Consider the following 19,616-nt stretch of genomic DNA (forward strand, 5'->3'; position numbering starts at 1 on the left):
ACTCATAGCTGCAACTTTAAACAGACTAAATATAAACCAATCTGCAAATTAATGAGATTTTGAAATTCAAATATTTAAAAAAAAAATTTCATGATGCAGTTTAGGATTGAAAAATACTTTTTAACACGGATATTTGGCCATTTGTGGCTTGGTCTGATTCTTCGTCTCGTCATTCATGAGCACCGCGGCAAAGCTGCATTCAAGTACCAATGGGATGAATGACCATCTGTTCTATCTTTATTAGCCAGCGTGATAATTTCGATTTCTTATTTGTTTTCTTTGTGAGGTAGTGTATTAAAATAAACAAATTGACATTACACAGTTATTTGCAAAGATAATTTATTAGCTTTATTTAAAATTTTCAAACAATTCTACTTACATGATAGATATATTAAAACTAATGCAAACAGTATTATTTTTTTAATAGTCCCCTTTTTGGGTGCTCTGCATGTCATTCGAATAGCAAAAATAAAATAACTTGAACTGGTGCAGTTATCAGATAAAAATGTAGAGATTTCTAAACTGAGCAAACTCCCAGTGTTTCATAGAGCTAACAACACCTCTGTTCTCTATTTAGGCCTGTTTTATTTGATCAGCTAATCAACTTAACATACTGAACTGCTGGAGCCAAATTATTCCTTTGTAGTCGCAAAAAGAAGTGAATAAAATATTTGCAAATGTCATTGTTGTGAAGCTTTGCACGCTCTCTAACTAAAAGACGAAAGCACTTACTGATAAATCTGTGGAATGGTATTTATTTTTCTTTTTTATTTTACTGTAATTTAAGTCAACGTGTACCGCGTCTTGTAAGCCAGTTTGAAATTTGCTCAATTTTCCCGATTACAGTAAACACAACATCATTTTACGTCTCCTTACGTCATTACGCTGTCAGTGTTTGGTTTCTGCGCCGCGACGAGCCGACATGGCAACAACAAGCAGCAGCGACAGTAAACCGGAGGAACAGCCGACAGATGAGGGGATGGAGGCGGACAGGTCCATGTCCAGGTCTGACAGGTAAAACACAACAAGGCCTGATGTCAATGTCCCGGCTCGGAGCACCGAGGACAGCGGAACCGGCTCGTGTTAGCTAACTGTTAGCCGGCTAGCTCCCACACAGTCATGCCCACGCATTGTGTTAGCGTGGCTGTAGAGAACAAAAGCGACACAAACAGATGAGGAAGATTCAAATGGCACTGAAACAACAATAGAGTCACTGTGGCTAAGTTATAAAACATGTGTCAGAGGTGTTGTTTGCGATGTTAGCTCCAGCTAAATCATAGCTAGCTGTCAGCCTACGTGTCCATCAGCATTTACTATTTTCTCCATTCTGTTTTGCGGAAAACGCCAGACTTCTGCGAAAATTTGACCTTTTATACTCCTGTCTCCTGTTTGCAAACTCTTACATTTAACATAATGTGATTTCACAGCGTTTCAGTGTGTCCTGGAAAATTCGGCATAATTTTCCACAGTTATAAACGATGACTGGCTTCAGTCTGTTTGTGTTCAGTGTATTGTTCTTATTAAGAGGGACACTTAACCACAGCCAGGCTGGATAATTAACACCAGTTCTGACAGATCACTGATTGTAATGTCCTGTTCATCATCCCAGGAGCTAATACTGTTTGGTGGCTTTCCTTCCCATCTTCATACCTCGTAGCAGTGAGGATGCACAGGAGGATCAGGTGTCAATGTGGCAGCCATGCTGAGCTGCCTGTGAATCAGGATGTCCTGTAGCTGGGTGTGCCTACATCTGAAGTGTAGGAACAAAAACAAGTACAACTCAGCTGGAAGTATGAGCGCGACTACATATGATATGCACTGTTAAGCCCCTTGAAAATCAGCCTAACTGATGGAAATGTAGACCAAAGAAGCACCTCAACACCTACTGGTTCCTAAAGACTTTTTCCATTTTCTATGATACAATAATAAACTTTATTTATATGGCATAGTTACAAAGCACTTCACTGAAACAAACATAATTAAGAAGACTTGTTGGCATCACTAAAAATGTATGAAAAATTACGATTATAAAAGTAGCTGGACAGCATAAAAACAGATCACAAGGCGAAGGTCATCAAACTAATCAGATCATTAAACAAAGGAGATGAAAATGGCATCATAAAATGCAAGCTTTTATTCTACATTCATAAAGAGCCTTTACATAAAAGAGTAATAAAAGAAAAGTGTTTCAAGAAGAGATTTAAAAGACTCTGAAGGTGTTTGGATGCAGAAATGGCAAAGGTCTGGTCACTGTTGTTCACCAGCTATGGCCATTTGCTCATCTAAGCGAGCACCCAGGGACATAAGGGGGGAAAGATCCTGAATGTAATTTGGTGCACAGGCATTTATTGCTTCAGTAATATAAATAGAAATTTTAAATCAATGCAGAATTTTACTGGTAGCCAGTGTACATGGGCAAACAAAAGAGTGACGTGATCATATTCCAGCTGTGATTCAGGCTGCAAGGTTTTGAATCAGCTGTAATTAGTAAAAGGAGCTCTGTCCGAAACTGGTATAGACAAGGGAAAATACGTGCATCTATAATCCAATTAAAGTCAGTGTCAGACGAGAACAATCTAATTTTGAGGATTTGTTTCATTTAAAAGAAGCACGACTGAACAACACTCTTAACTTGGATTAAAAAAAGAGAGATTGGCATCAACAACATCTCAGAAAATTCTTGGTAGATCGTCTAATGTTTTTGGTCCAGGGACCCAGCAGACTGTGAAACATGCTAGTGTTGGAACAGTGACTACAAGTTTAGACTTCTGCCAACATTTTACATGTTAATGCAGGCAAATAGATTGTCCAGGCTATGTGAGTTGTTGGTTTAAGGAGCACATACAACATGTCACCTGATCAGCCAGGGATGGGAGATATTATGATTCTGAAAAAATATATTCCTTCATAAACCTTCACAAACAAGCTTATGTTTGCTTTTTACTACCTTTGTCTAAAGGATTAAACAAACCAAAAATGCAATTTATGGCCTACCTGCTCAGTTATCTGTGCTCTGTCTCGCTAATTACCCCTAGTTTACCCTTCAGAAAGTTTAGAATTTGAATCATTTCCCTGCATAATAGTTACTCTGCAGGATGCAGCGTTTCATACAGTTGGTACCATTTCAAACAATTCATATACAAGTTGAACAGCCAAGTGATGACAGCCTTACTCATGTGAATGGTGGCCCCACTCTGCCTGTCACGCTGCGTCCAGGGCAACGGTGTGATTTCCTGGGGAGGGCTGGCAAGTTCCCCCTTCCTCCCCCTCAGCCACACCGAACAGCAAACTCACTGTGGAGAGGAGAGTTCAGAGAGAGACGCTAGAGTAGAAGGACTTTCTCTTCCCTCTCCACAGGACAGCAGCGTATCTGCATGTCCCCATAAGATAAAAAAGACTTTAATTAATTGTAGAGAAGCCAAATTTAACAGTTTGACAGGCTGTATTAGCGCCTTTTTTCTGACTATTTATAGCTTCACAGCCTTGATGAGCTATTCTTAGTTGGAAAAGAGCATCAGCTTTGTAATTTCAGTATGCAGATATGCTGCAATGACTAAAATGCCTGCATTGGAGCAGCAGCAGAGGGTCAACTATGAGCTAAGAAGGCATCTCTGATGGCAACCAGCATTTATACAGGCAGGCAGCCGGTAATAGGAACTAAATAAGATCCATTCTGCAGTGAAGTCAGTATTATCAGTATTGATTAGGCTGATGATCATTGTTGAGTGGCATATTTATAAGCCGATTTTTGCAAACAGATAGTACTGACTCAGTGCATGGTGCAAACTTCATAATGCATTTCATGTTGAGCTAAAAATAATTATCCAATCAGTATTTTGCTTTCTACAACTGACCAAATTCTACACTAGTGTATCAAATCAAGCGTTTACTGTACATAGGTTCACAGGTTTGTAAAAAAGGTGTGAATAACTCGACTGCATATATTGCTTAAACTGAGTTGCACTACCAATATTAAGCTAAACTTGTATAAAAGAGTCGGTTTGCTCCTGGTTAACCTTCCTGTTTTCCACCCCAGCGGGAGTGGAGATGATTCCTTGGACAGCCTCTCCAGCCGCGTCCACCGATGTCCTTTGACCCCTTCGCTGTCGCCACGAAAACGGACCACAAGCCAGTCCAAGACAGAGCCTCCGTTGCTGAGGACCAATAAAAGGACCATCTACACCGCAGGCAGACCGCCTTGGTACAACGTCACCGGGACCACCTTCAAAGAGGCCTTCGTCATTGGTGAGAGAAAAGACAGCTTCCCCTTTCTGCTGAGCAGTGAGACCAAATCAAGTCACCAAATTTGTCGACCATTCCAATTAGAATAGTTAAAAGATGCTCTCCTGGTGTAGGGATAAAAGTGGTAATATGGATTAACGCCACATGCATTTTTGAGTTCCATTCATCTCCTTTTGTTAATTTCCTAGGTTGTAAGCTGACTCCTCCATATAACTTGTTTTTCTGCAGGAATCTAAGACCAACACTCTGTATATTAGATTTGTGTGTTTAGACCACTCCTTGGTTTCTGCATCCAAGTGTACTGACCAATGCAAAGTCTGAAAGTGGGCAGCAGACAGCCATGGGTCTGTATTCATGCTGTAAGAGGTTTGCATCACTCTGCCTAACCCCTCTTGTCTAGCACAGAAAAACACGGTGGATTTCTGTGGATGTTTCTGAAAGGCTCGCTGTGTCTTTGCACTTTTTACAGTATATAGCAGCTAGTAACAGATTTGACTGTAGAACTGTCAGTGATTATTCCTGAGGTGTGTGGAGCACAGTGGGTGGACATAGTACAGGGTTTCTGGAGAAATTCAAATGTCCTGCTTTGTTTTGGCACTGTTAATGGAAAGAATCAACTGCAAAATCAATAAATGATTAATTAAAGGTGTGGATGGCTGGAAATGTCCATGTACAGTCTCATGTTATACGAGCATTTGTTTTGAGCTCCGTTTGTTTTCCTGGCGCATGTGCGGTCCAGTCAAGTGGACCCTAAGCGAATCTCCACATACATGGAAAGTATAACTGCCAATTCATGTTTTCTGTGTTCACAATGGTCCTCATCATTTTTGTCGTCTGGTCAAGTTTGTTAGAGTTTGTGCAGACCCCTCTGTAGACATCCTAATGCAGCCCAAAATATGTGTTTATGCAGCAGACTAGTGCATAAAATACTGCATGAAATACATAGATGTCGAAATGATACTGCACAGATATGGGAGGGAAATTAAGTGTAATACCAACAAATATGTGTTAGTCATGTCTGCATTTGAGTCTCATCAAACCTGCAGTTGTGTTGCTTGATAAATAGCTAAATATATAATCTGATTACCAAAGTGGTTTCTCATTTTGGCACCACACATTTTTGTGGAAAATGCTGCCATCTTGGGTTTCAGTTGTGTATGTTTGCTCAGTCAGGAATCTCAAAGGTTCCCGGTGGCTTCACTGTGTCCACCTGTACAGCAGGCTGCCATCTTACTGATCAGCAAAGTGAAATATCTGCCTCAGGATGACTCCCAGCAGCAGTACAATGAACCGTGACACAGAGAGGCTAAATGTGTGTGCATACACCTGTGTGTGTGTGTGTGTGTGTTTGATGTTTGCAGAGCCAATGTTCCATGGTTAAACACATCAGATTGGCATGAGTGGAGGGAGAGGTGGACATTACCTTTAGTGTGCAATCTGTTATTGTCAATGGGCCGCAGTGACTGGCAACAATTTCACACTCGGCTGTACTGAGGCCCCAGTTTAAAAATCCAGACTGTGTTACTTAAGGGAGCTGGCCAGAGCATGGCCCGAGAGGAAAAAGCAACCTGCCTCAAAGGTCAGTGTCAGATGGATCGAGGAGAGGATCGACGGAGGGAAAAAAATTGAGGAATATAAGGGTTAAACGAGAAGCTTGAAGGGGTATATTTGCTGGGATAGCAGAAACAGATGTACAAATGGATGAATATAAAAAAGAGGGAGACACAGGGGGGGGGCGACAGAGAAACATATTGTAAAGTCTCATAGATACCAGAGGTGGCTGCTATCCCCACAGTCTGGTTTTATTGCTAATGGAAAAGGCAGTTTTATCTGTTGTAACAGGACGTTTCGGTGGCCAGGCTTTGCTGCTGGGTGACGCACTCAAAATTTGTCGTCTGTGCTGAATCTATAGGAACTCAGCAGATCGACTCTTTTTCCTTTTTATTGCATGAATGTACAAGGCAGAACTAGTATTTCTATAACCACTTCAGAGCTATAATCATACATAGAAATAAGCAGCACTGCAATGTTTTTTCCTTAGTCTCCCAGTCAGCAGTTTTGACCTTGATGGGTCTTATCAGAGCAAAAAAAAAAAAACCATTCCAACACTTCACAGAGAGTTGTTTATCCCACAGAAGTACCTCCGTAGGCTATTTGTCTTTCTGCACACTCGCATGCGTGCACACACCCACAAACACACGGCCTTTCGCAGCAAATGCTTCCCGCTTTTCACCTCCTTGCCAGCCAGCATGTAGCTCTGGCCCTGTTCCCGGTGTGGTTGTCCTGAAGGATTGCTGTTGTGGTCTTTAACCTGGGAGGCTGAGGGAGGTGAGGCAGGGCTCCAGACTAACTTTCTCTGGAACTGGTGCCAATATATATATATATTTTTTTTGTAATTTCTGGCTCCTGCTCGATATGTGGTTCTACTCACAATGGGAGTGTTTTATCATTTTGTCCCTCACCACCACACTGACTGTGACACTTCCAAATAATTACAGGAACAGAAATGCGTGCATGAAGGAAATTTTTATCATATCCAGTCAGGTGTAAAGGTCAGTTCCTGTTTTCCGCATCTGTATGTCCGCAAGGATACTCATGATGTAAATTTTTTTATTTTTCCAAATCTGTGAGGTTTGGATGAAAGAAAAGCATGTTGTAAGGAGACACATTTTTTGTCATCCACATATTGTTTATTTAATTCACAATTAAAAGAGCTGTAATAGAAGAAGCGGCTGCAGGAGTTTGGATGTGCTTTGCTTTGTAGCCTTTCGTTTGTATTCATGGTGCTCAAACACAGTGTGAAGCTCTAAATTCTCCAGAAATCCTGGGCTATGTCTGCCTACTCTCTAAATTCTTTAATACTCTAATTTTTTTATTTTTCATTTAACCTTCAATCTTATTCTTTAATTTTTAAGCTGCCTAGTTCCTTTGTTTAATGTGAGTGCTAGTCTAGCTAATTATTCGTTTAATTTGTTGCCATTTTTGCTCTTTATTTTAATTGACTGCTCAGATTTGTCTCCTATATTTTGATTGATTATGTTGCGTATTTTGACTTTCAAAACACTTTGTGAATGCTTTCCTTAAGAGTTCTATATAAATAAAGTTGTTATTATTATTATTACTGTACTTGACATAACTCAGGAAATTTCACATTGACACAGTGCTGCAGTCTATAACTAGCTGCTACATTTTGTAAAATGTACAAAGTTGCAGGCAAGCTGTCAGAAACGTCCACAGGAGCCCAAGTTGTTTTCTGTGTTTGATTAAAAAAAAGGCAGCGCGACCGTCTGTTTAACTGACCGAAACAAACCTTTTGTATTATGAGCAGAACTGCTTTCAAATGTCACATTGGTTATGCAGAAATAATAAACTTGCTTTACTGCTATAAAAGAACTATTCAGTTAATGCATCAAACATTAAGAACTTGAACACCTCAGGGATTTCATCAATGCATTGTGTTGACCTGCACGTTAAGCAAACTGTGATTTCACTACAATCAGATGATCTGACGAGGAGATGAAAACAAATGTAAATGCACTGCATACAAGATAGAAGAAACTGCTGACTATACGCTTCCTGCAAGAAGAAATATAATCCCTGCTTTAGAGCATTCATGAAAGAAAAAAGATTACAGGCACAGAGAGAAAATTAGGCAGCTTATCCACAATCTACAAATGCTGCGTGTGCATATGAGAATCCATTAACACTGTGACAGAAGGGAAGTGGTTTCACTGCTCGATCGGCTGCAGTGCTGCAGCAGAAATGACAGTACTGACGGCTGCAGGTACATGGTGGGGATGCAAAATCACTTTTTTCTATTTGCACCTTGTGCCGTTAGACAGGATCAGACTGTGTCGTAATCTGCACAGTGTCTGCTTTCTCTCTGTGTCAATACAGAAGGCTATGTGGGGAAGGAAACAAAATAGCAAATACTCTGCAAAGTGGAGACCAGGCCAGATATACTACAATGTGTTTGCACTTATGTAACAAGTTCATATGTCCTGGTTGAAGGTGTGCTTCAGTTTGGATGCTGAAAAATGTTTTCCCTTTTCCATGCACGCTACATGTCGGTGAAGTTGTGCCAGAAATTTCGACTGTAAAATTGTGACATTACTAATTGGTATTCATGTGCTTCATGAAGACTGTCACATTCTTGATTCCTCTTATAATGGGAAATAACATATCGCTGACAGAACAGAGGGCTGCACAGTGCACTGCTGCACTCTAGTTCACATTCAGGCCACATTCAGCCCAATTTGATCTCAAGTGGGCTGGACCAGTAAAATCAGAACATAATGACCACAACTCCAAATGTTTCTTTTATTTTTGTGCAAAAAAAGTACATTCTGAAAATGTTCACATTTATGGAATTATCTTTTTACTAAACATTATGACCAACCTGAAATTTCTTAAGAAAAATAAATTCAATTTCAGCAACATTATGCCTCAGTTTATTATTTACACATTACAACTTCCAGATCACAGAGTGTCTACAAAGGAACAAATCATTTAGTTGCAGGTATCTGGAACTGAATGATACAGTATTGTTCTTGATGATCAAAACAACAAAAGTCAGACAAAAACAAGACAAAATATTACAAAAATGAGACACAAAATGACAAAAAAATGTGACATGAAACAACACAAAAAGAGACAAAAAAAATCTGACAAAAAAATTTCAAAGCAGAAAAAAATGGACAACACAAATGAGGCAAAAGAAACCCCACAAAATGACACACAAAGCGGCTAATAAAGCAAAACACAAAATGAGAAAAATAAGCCAAAAACACAAGCAAGACAAAATGGAAACACAAAACGAAAAAAACCCCCGAAACACACCGACAAAAACATGAGAAAAACAACAAAAGACAAAAAAGACAAAATATTACAAAAATGAGACACAAAACAACAATGAACAATCTAGTATTTTACTTTATGATCAAAACAACTTGTCAAGGTCTAGAAATAACTTTATAGTTTTACAAATTTACAATCTGCAGTTAATATCTTCTCTGTAATTTTTACACTTTACAAAGTTGTCCCACAGGCCAGATTGGACCCTCTGGGGGGCCGGTTTTGGCCCTTGAGCCGCATGTTTGGCACCCCTGCTCTAAATTGTCCATAGGTGTGAATGCAAGTGTGATTAGTTTGGGACAGACTGGTGACCTGTCCAAGGTGTCCTCTGCCTTCACCCTAAGCCAGCTGGGACAGACTCCAGCCTCCCGGTGACTCTAACGAGGATTCAGCGGTGTACAGACGATGGATGGATGGATGATAGAACAGGCACATGGTTGTGCTACCGCCGTAAATTAAACTGAAAATTAGTCAACTGACAAAAGATTAATCATGCTTCAACCAAAAATACCAACATTCTGCTTGCGCTCAGCTTCTGTAACGGTTTGTATCTTTGGATTGTGGAGTGTTTGATTATACAAAGTGATCTATTGGTTTTTGATTGTAGTTTTTCACCATTATTAAGAAGAAATGATAAATAAAGAGAGTTAACTGTGCTGTGATTCTTTGTCATGCTCTTGTAGGTCTGTGTGGAGGAAGTGCCTCTGGGAAAACCACAGTAGCCAATAAGATAATTGAGGCGCTGGATGTTCCCTGGGTGGTTCTGCTGTCAATGGACTCGTTCTACAAGGTACAAGATCTGTCTGACAGCACTCACTGTTGGTTGTAATTTAAAATGTAAATCAGAGCTTTGATTAACAGCACTTTAATGCTAATGATTATACACCGGCAGCTTTAATCCCTGCAATTATGACACTCTTTGTTTCTCATGCAGGATTTTTTGTCTAGTGTACCATAGTAGTTAAGCAGCTTTTGATTTGAAAACAACAGATCAGTGCAAATTAAAAGCTAAAGTGAATTCAATCAAACATCCTCTCAGTCCCTCCCTGCTGCTGATATCAGAGCGTCAGTGAAGCAAAAGCCTCAGACCGATAACCGATTGAACACAGAGGTTTATATCAATTATACGCCTCACTCCTCTGAGACCACAAATCGATGATTTCTCAGATTCCTCTCCTTGCTGAAAGAGTCGGTCATGTCTGCGTGTCTCTGTGGATTTGCTCCTAGTTGTTGTAGTCTTTGTTAATTAAACAGTAATGAGTACAGTAGGTGGGGAGGGTTCATTCTGAAAGGAAAACTCCTTTTAGATGGTTTGCAGTGCTGAATTATGTACATTTTATTCTGTTGTTGTGTACTGAACTGAACTACTCAATAAGTGTAATTTTAGATTGAAGAGTGATATATGAATTGTGGATATACTGTGCAAATAACAGTAACACATAAATATCTATTGATGAAAAGACAGATAAATGGAAGAGCTTCTTTTGCATTGGCAGCACTTTTATTCTGATCTGTTCTGCCTCTTTTCAATTTAATGTAACAGCTGAGGTGGTACACGGTGGTTCTTTTAAAGGTTAAACACGTTCTAGTAATCACAAGGTTATTAAGAAATATATGTCACTATATGTCAGTAACGGTCATCAGGGCCAGTGTAACAGTCTGGAGGTCATTTAAGGCTTGTGGCCTGGAATTATCCCATCTTGAGAACCAATACAACTTTTTTTTTTATAAAAGAAGCATGAAAAAATCTAGTTAACAACCATCATGTGACATTTTACCAAAACATCAATCTTGTGAAAATGCTGAAGAATGCTTACAGGACATTCCACATAATGTTTTACCTCCAATTTTTCTGAATGCGAAACACAGCGACTGACTGCAGTCTGACACTGTGGTGCATATACTGTATTAATACAACATCGGGCACACAGATTAACCTAGTTTACATCTTATTAGCTGCTTGTTACTGAAAGAACAAGTTTTAATTCTCAGGTGTTTACATACACAACATCTTGGTAGCTGACGCCTTTTCATAACTTTGTAAGTAGCCTAAATCACTTTGGAAGCAATGAGAGAGACTTTTAGTGTCATGTGTAAATAATCACCATTATTTCTGCACCAAAGGTTTGAATCCATTACAAATATTTCACATTGCAGTAATCGTCATCAATCTTCTATATGGCAGAATTTCAACCTGTTGTCAGCTACACCAGCATTGGCCAGTAAAATCCATGCTGGTCTGAGATACCTGGGAACTTGAGAGCATCTGTAACATAGAGGACATCACTCGTGGTGCTGTGTTTGTTTGTGTCTCAGGTGTTGAATAAAGAAGAACAGGAGTTGGCTGCTAAAAATGAGTACAACTTTGATCACCCTGATGCCTTCGACTTTGAGCTGCTGGTCACCGTCCTCAGAAAGCTGAAGAAAGGAAAAAGCATCAAAGTGCCGGTGTATGACTTCACCTCCCACTGCAGGCGGAAAGAATGGGTAAGAACCTCTCATTTAACAGGACCGGCTCTGTGGACTGTTGCTCTTTGTATTTCACTGTGTTACTCTACTTGAGATGAGATTTATTCTTCTAGGAACATGCAGTATTTAACAAAGCTAGGCAGCTTTCCACCACAGAAACCCCGGGCAGGTGTGAGATGGTACGAATGTTTACAGGAACAGCCCTATAATCATCATTACAGGCTTTGTGTTTCCATTGTGATGTAGGATCCAACAGCTTCCACCTCTATGTCAAGTCTGAGCGCGTCATAACCATAACAAAAAGTATTGATGGAATGTAAGCTCAGTTCTATGAGCAAGTACAAAATAGAACAATCAAGGTTTGTTATGTTAGCCTGAATCGCAAATGTTACACAGTTAATGTTTGATGTTGGAGAGAAGACTGCAACTTGAAGACAACATTGAGAGGGCAGGGAAGGAGGTTCTTGGTATCTTCTTTCAGTTTCACCAATCAGCATTGAGACCTGAATAGCAGTTTCTCAGGGTCACTCAGAAGTACTTAGCTTAGAGTAGATACTAATTCCTGCCTCAAAAATGACCTTGAATGAGGTTCTACAATGTCATTGTTGCAGTTGGAACATGCACAAAAGTTGTGGGCAAGTTTTTGCAGTGAAAAACAGCATACTGTATAAAAGACACACATTTTTTTTGTTGACATAGTCGTGACTGTTCAGACCAAGGTTTACTGAGTCTCTTCAATGACCTTCAGTGTCCAGGGTTGAAATACTGTTAAAGACAAGATGACCAGCAGCAGGAGGCAAAATATATATTGTCTTCTGTTTTGGCAGTGATGAGAATTCTTGTTACTAGGATTAACATTTTTGGGATGTGTATCTCTACTGCCTCTCTAATACAAAATTGCTGCCTAAGTTTGTACAGCTTGGAATATTATAATTGCATGTTTTTGTAATTTTGATATTCTTTGCACTGTTCTGAAGAGGGCACGGCTCAGCTGATAAAAGAAGACACACTTTAATGTACGAATGTGATAGTCTCACCTACACAGTCCTGATAAAGCAAATTAACTGCTATAAGTAATGATAAGTCCGCAATGTTGCAATCAGTTGTAGTCATAGTTACAGTGACGCCGTGCCACTATGATACAGAAATCTTTAACAAATCCATGGATCCAGACTTTAAGCCGCATCACTGCCAAAATCTAATCAGCTGGTCCTTGTCATTTCTGACCTTCCCTGAAAATTTCATCGAAATCCGTTACTGTTTTTGAGTGATGTTGCTAACAGACAGACAAACGTACAATTGTCACATGACTAATAACTAATAACGTTCTGATAAGTAAGGACCGAGGAAGTTTTTTCTCTAACTTTACATTAGACTGTTGCTGATTTAGTCACTACTATTCGTCTATCTTACAGATGAATATGTTTTGATTAAACAGATTGCATTTTACAACTTAATTACATTATAAATCAACAATATTTAACTGGTAATAAAATCTGACATATTTCTGACAGTGTTGGAGTAGCTAAAGAAAACCACTGTCTTCCGTCAGCTTCAGTTAGTGGAGTGTATTCGGTCTTATTTAAAATAAAATCCCTACACTCTTTAGAGGATAAAATTACCTTTGCGGTTACAAATCACTAAACACCTACAGGGGGGCATTAGCTGATGCCAGTTGAGATGCCTGCTAATTTGCTAATTATTAACGGTTTAGTGTGCAGGGTATTAACCCCAGCATCTTCTGCCAGAAGCATTGTGAAGAATCAATCTGGCAATGTAGCTCTCTGACAACTCCTCTCTATTTCTTTGCAATGTAATTTCATGGCTGAAAGGCACAACACCACGCGGGAAATCGCCTATCATGACTTGTAACTCTAAAATCATTTTATGGGTCTTTTGTACTGAGGTGAATGTAATTAAGCCTGAGGCCCCGAGGGTGCTGAGGGCTTCAGGCTGTGTATGCTCTGTGTGTTTTTGTGTGGTTTCACCAGTTATATGCATAGAAAGGAGCGAGAAGCTTAGTTTTCTCACTTCTCTGGTAAAAATGAAAGTCGCCTGCTCTCTCTCTTTCAGGCACCAACACTTAAACATGTTAAAGACCCACTAAATCATCTCTTAGCAAAGAACAAGGAAATGAACAAATCAATAAAGACTCATCTGTTTCTTTAAATATGCTCTCTCTGAACCCCACCTCCACACTGTCTCCCTGTCCAGCTTTGTTTCTCCTTCACTCCCTCTCGTTCTCAAAATCAATACCGAAGTGTCCAGCCCATTGACTTTAGCATGAAGCCGGTCAGAAGAACGTAATAGGATTGTGACATACTCAGCACCATTTTGATTGAATTGGTGATTAATCTCTTTCTCAAACACACACACACACTTGCTTTCCTGGTAATAAAGGAGGTTCAACATGGGGTTTATCAGATAACTATAAGGAGGGTGATCATGGGTTAAGTTAGTGTAGATGCACCAATATTTAACTGATATGTAATTTGTCGGGTTGCTGTTTTTACAAAGGCTAGAACGCAGTTTTGAGGGACAACTGAATGTCATTTTTCATGCCGTACAATTTACTCTTCCTTATCAAGTAAAGAGCTGAAGTGTTTCTCAGCTTTTGTGTGTGAACTATGGAGAGTTCCATATTAGCAGGCAGACAGCATTATGGGGGGTTAGCTAACAAAGGGCCACCATGACAAAGATTACTGTGGCAGTTAATGGCCAGAGCTCATGCCAACAAGATGGAATCTGATGCACTTAATTCACGTTAATGAGTATCTGACTGTTCATTAATGACGTTCTAAAGTATCCGTCTGTAAAATTGTTTTAAATTTGTGTCCGTAAGTGCAATATAATTTAATTTATTGTCATGTAGCAGTTTTGCTGAGTCTTGAGAAAAACTTCAATGTATTGAAGAGATATAACACTAAAAGCTTTGTAACTTTGGAACAAGTTGATATGTCAAAGTCAGACTTAACATAATGTAGTGCTGGAAATATGTGTCTCTAAAGATATTTAAAACTGTCTCTACTTTATTATTAGCCAAATAATTGATTAGTTGTAAACTGCTAAGTTTTTACAAATATTTTTTCTAGAAAAATAGTTAAGATTCTCAGAATCCATCCTCCTAATTATTATATTTTCTAGTTAAAATGAAAAGTGTCTTCATATTACTAAATTCTGGATTATTTTTGAATGTTAGAGGAGGATATAGTTTAAAAAAATTAACTGAAACTTCTGAGACTCAAGTTCTTCTTTCAAGACCTTTTTCTCTTAAACTCTCTGCAGCACATGCTTTGGTGTCTCTTCTTCTGATATTACAAAATGTAGTACTTAATTTCTCATGTACATATTTCAAAACCATGGTTAATGGCTTAAATTGAACAAGATATGTCTGCTGTTAAATGTAATAACATAAATTATTGCATTTATTTATCTGCTTGAAAATATAGACCATTGCATACACAAGATGAACAGCACTTCATTGTTTTGTTTAATGTTTTATTAACTTATTTTTACAGTAGTGAGAATTGTTCTCTGTTCAGTGATAGAAATGCTTTTTGTTGGTGAAGAAACTTTTTTAGTTTTTAAAGGCCTTAAAATAGACTTCATGGCGGTGTGGAACATACTCAAGTAGCACATAGAATTTCTCACATATTTACTTCATTATTTACTAGTGATTTTGATACCCTCATTTATATGATTCTGCCATTGGTTTTGGTTGATATGCTGCTTGTTTCATGTCGTCTACACACCAGTGATGCTACAGACACATTGGAATTGTGCTAAAAAGTAGCATGTTTAATACAGCCAGTGTGGGCAGATGGCTTGATCACAGTGACCAGTATCGCCCTCATCAGACATGTAGTTCTGTGAGCATTGCTTTTAATTAGACTTGAAAAAATGTTAACCTGTTCTTTAATTTGTTCCCCTGACAGAAAACAGTGTACGGGGCCAATGTTGTCATCTTTGAGGGCATCCTGGCGTTTGCCAACAAGGAGCTGCTGAAGGTAAGAATGATGTCTCCTCCTCCACTCTGCTCTACTTTCTTTTAATAATTAAAGCTGTCACTCTTTGTTAACATACAGAATACAGTGAATGCAGCATTATGACTACTGTCTGTCTTTAATGCGTAGTGCAGCCAGAATGGGAGAGGTAATCCCAAAACTGAACAGGAATTCTAACTTTTGACAGTGTTTGAATGTTCATTTGGATGCTACTGCAGCATTTTAGAATCCAATTTTTCTCCACCCACCTGATTAATGGATCTGCCAACAGTCGATCAACCAACAGGCTGATTTATGATGAACTAAATACTGTTGATCTGTTAAGGGAAAATCAATCGGCTGAATATGAATTTGTCTCTGAATAAAATATTTTATATGTTCATGGCTGACAGTTGAGATCGAGCTCATGCTTTTTAATAAACATCAGATCAGTCACCATCTTAGACCATAACTATGGAAATGTAATGGAACAGTAAGCAGATTTGATTTGGTTTATCTTTTATTTGTGTAATTAAATGACTATTTAAGGTCACTGCAAAACAAAATGAATGCCAGGAGTCCCACCTAGTATTAAATTGGTGATTGCACTTTATAGGTTTGGAGGTAATTACGCTCTGGGAGAACCATTGAATAATTACATATAGAGATAAATATTTATTATTTCTACTCCTGTGCATAAAAATTGTCAAAGCTGAAGTCGAAGGGGGCTGCAAAAATTGACTCAAAACAGAATTTGGTTCAAAATCTTGCATTTTAGCAAACAAACGCAGGTTTACACCTACAGTTGTGTGTGTGTGGGAAGAGGAGATTAGGTTTATAAGGGAGTAAATTAATTCTTTTTAAAGAGACTCTTGTGGTTCAGAGGAAATCCATAAGAATAAAAGGGGAGTTCTTTGTGTGTTTGTGTGTGTGTGTGTGTGTGTGTGTGTGTGTGTGAGGGGGCTGGACCATGGAGATAAGGCAGCCAGCCTCTCCTGAGACCCAGCTGGGTAGTTGATTACCCCTTGATTCAGTTAATAACAGCCATTGTCTGCTGTGATTAATTGTGTTTTATGTCCATTCTTGTAATTGAAGTAAATTATAGCGGCAAATCTGATATGCTAATAAAGAGGTCTGGTTTAAGAAACTGAAATGCTGCATATGTCTGTATGCAGCCTCTCGGCTTCATGGTGTTAGGATTTGGTGATATTATAGAATAAAACTGAGCTCGGCTTTTGTCAGTCACCATTAATGTTTTCTCTAATGGTATTGGACCATTGTGTGCAGTGTTGCAAATTATTACATAGGGCTTCTTAATGGTGAAATTGGATTGGGTTTTTGCATTATTGTGATGAAGTAGCTTGTTTTTCAGATCATTAAAGCACTGGATTTGCCAAAAATTGCCTATTATTGTCTTGTTTTTTTATCTACAGATATTTTCTCAACTGAAATTTTAATCATGATGTGTATGTATGTTTCTAAATGTGAATTGATGGCTGTTTGTAGTGCTCATTAAAATCACCCACTAAATGCCTGTAATCCCTTCTCTGTGGCCCCCTTTCTGATCCCTCTTGATAAATGCATAAAAAGGGTTAAACGAATAATATGTCAATACAAAAATGTACATACCATGAGAGAATATTTTCTCCATATCAGAATTAAAGGTCTCATATGGTAAAAGTCCAGCTAAACCTTCTCCCAGCTCAAACTTTGTATGATCCAGCCCACTGCTGACAGTGTTTCTCTCCTGCTCTCTGTGCTCACATTAACTGAATTTTATTTCCATCGAATTACCAAAAAAAGCTCTCAGTGACAGAAGGTAAATTACTTTTCGAACAAAAGTTTTTCTGCGAAAGTTTAGAGGATGATATTCTGAAATTATTCAGAAAAGATTAATCTGTATTTCATTGTCTTTGCTGTCACCAGTCTGTCTCCTGCCTAACATCTCCAAAGTATACTTCTTTTTTTCACATGAGAAATATATCGCAAAAAATACAACTAAATTAATTACAATTAAGAAAAATGTTGTTTCTTTAAAAGGCTTGCAATGACCAGTGGACACAATCTCAAGTATTATCATGTAGTATTTGTGGAAGAGCCTTTTTTTGTGTTTCAAAAGGTGTGGCTGCATTAGACAGACACAAACAAAGACAAATTAGATATTTTTTGTTTATTCTTTACAAGAAAAACTAACAAAACTAAATTGCTGACAGTTTTAATATGTCAATTCTCAACATTGTCTGTATCAAAGTCAACAAACAAATAACAGAGAATGTGTTCAAAACTGAACAAAAAATGAATAAACCATCACATTATCAAATTAATATTTAGTAGAGCATTATCTTGTTGAAACATCCAGTTTTAACCTTGACGGAGCAGAAGGAAGCATGTAGGTTTGTAGAATGGCACAATACTTGGCAGAGTTCAATGTGCCATCACAGACAGTGAGATGACCAACACCAGCAGCACTCATGCATCCTCAACACATGATACCATGCTTGACAGTAGGTAGTAATGTACATGCTGGAGATAACGCTTCGCCTGGCCTTCTGCTTTATCTTCCTCCTGCTAATGTGACAGTACACATTAGCAGGAGGAAGATAAAGCTGGAAACTGGACTCATCAGACCACAGAATCTTCTTCCTGATCCTGGCTGTCTAATTCTTGAGTGCTTGGGCTATCCTCTGTCTCTCATTAATCAGGGGCTTTTTGACAGCCTTCTAGGACCTTAAGCCATGATCTAAAAGTCGGCCACATACAGTGCGGGTGGAACACAGGACACCAGTTTGGTTTGACCGCTGCTGCTGAAGCTCCTGTGATGACATTAGGTGGTTTTCCCTGCACACGCGGACCAGGATGTAGTCATTTCTTGCTGAAGAAACCCTTGGACGCCCAAATCTTGGTTTGTCTTCCAAGCTGTTGGTTTGTCTGTATTTCTGCAGAATGTTTCTAACTGCTGAAAGACTGCATCTGCACTTTCGGGCTATCTGGCAGCAGCTGTACCCTTCCTGTCTGAGAATCTGTATCTTCAGGTGTGTTTCCTGCGTTTGGCTTCTTGTTTTAGCCATATTTGTCTCTGAAGAACTTTCAAATGTGCTGGCTTTATATAGATATGAAGCACAGCAACAAAAATTGTCTTTTAATAAAAAGCATGACCTTAATTTGTGGATCACTGGTACCAAAATGACCCAATACTCAAAATTTCTTATATATTTTTATGGAATCAATCAATGTCAAGTTTTTAATAGCTTGTTTAGGATTTGTTTAATACTATGGCTGTGACTGTACTAAAAGAAATTGCACTTGAAGACCTAAGAGTGATTCAATGCAGTATTTCACAAATGCATGGGGTGTCCGAAAACTTTTTTCACCACCGTATAAGACACTAATTGTGTTACTAGTGATGCTTTTCTTTTGTTGCTCTTGCACATATAGCCCTAGTTTTTCCTGAAAGGTGTGCAGTTATTTGAGTTCATGTACACAAGAAAATCAACTGTGAATTGCCTTTTAAGACTGAGACAAAAAACTTTTTTTAGGGAGACACATTCTTTATGTTTTCAGAATCCATAAAGGCACACATTCATCTCACTTAGGAGGGCGATCACTGGTTTTCTTTACTACATCACAGGCATCATGGATAAATGCAAGAGGCCACAGGCATATTGTGAAAATAGGATTGTAGGAGAGGTTGATAAGTCAAGAGTACCTGATGAGTCTACTTTGGATTAAAAGCTTTAACTTTGACCAAATTTTTCACTTTTCTGTTTCATTGTTGTGGTAAAACTGGCAGCCTCCTTGTGTAGAACGTTTGAAGATGATCTACAACCACAGCGTTGCTCTCTAACCTTTGGGAACAATCCACTCTTCATTCACCTCCTACAAGCTGACAGCCGTGCTTATCCAGCAACATGCCGTCTTTGGGTTGGTCAGTTTGTCAGATTTACAGCAGCCAGAAGCCACTGGCTTGTTGTGCAACTTGAGTTATACCTGCACTCCCATTGTCATCCTCGTCTAAATCACTCACACAATCCTTTTAATTTCAGCAGTCGTCAGTAGTTCTTTTTGTGA

The 19,616-nt window shown here is 38.8% G+C and overlaps 1 protein-coding gene across 2 annotated transcripts in view; it reads left to right on the forward strand.

Annotated features, from left to right (window-relative positions):
- The first annotated feature begins 882 nt into the window (after window positions 1-882).
- si:ch211-243j20.2 (uridine-cytidine kinase-like 1) overlaps window positions 883-19,616 on the forward strand; it is a 35,372-nt gene continuing 16,638 nt past the window's right edge. For both annotated transcript variants that reach the window (XM_022192713.2, XM_022192712.2), the window contains exons 1-5: window positions 883-1,014; window positions 4,037-4,245; window positions 9,780-9,886; window positions 11,413-11,583; window positions 15,501-15,572. In XM_022192713.2, coding sequence (XP_022048405.1) covers window positions 923-1,014; window positions 4,037-4,245; window positions 9,780-9,886; window positions 11,413-11,583; window positions 15,501-15,572 — 651 coding nt within the window. In that variant the 5' untranslated portion in view covers window positions 883-922. The remainder of the gene's footprint in view (window positions 1,015-4,036; window positions 4,246-9,779; window positions 9,887-11,412; window positions 11,584-15,500; window positions 15,573-19,616) is intronic.

This window comes from Acanthochromis polyacanthus, chromosome 16 (genome assembly GCF_021347895.1).
Source record: "Acanthochromis polyacanthus isolate Apoly-LR-REF ecotype Palm Island chromosome 16, KAUST_Apoly_ChrSc, whole genome shotgun sequence".
NCBI classification, from domain to species: Eukaryota; Metazoa; Chordata; class Actinopteri; family Pomacentridae; genus Acanthochromis; species Acanthochromis polyacanthus.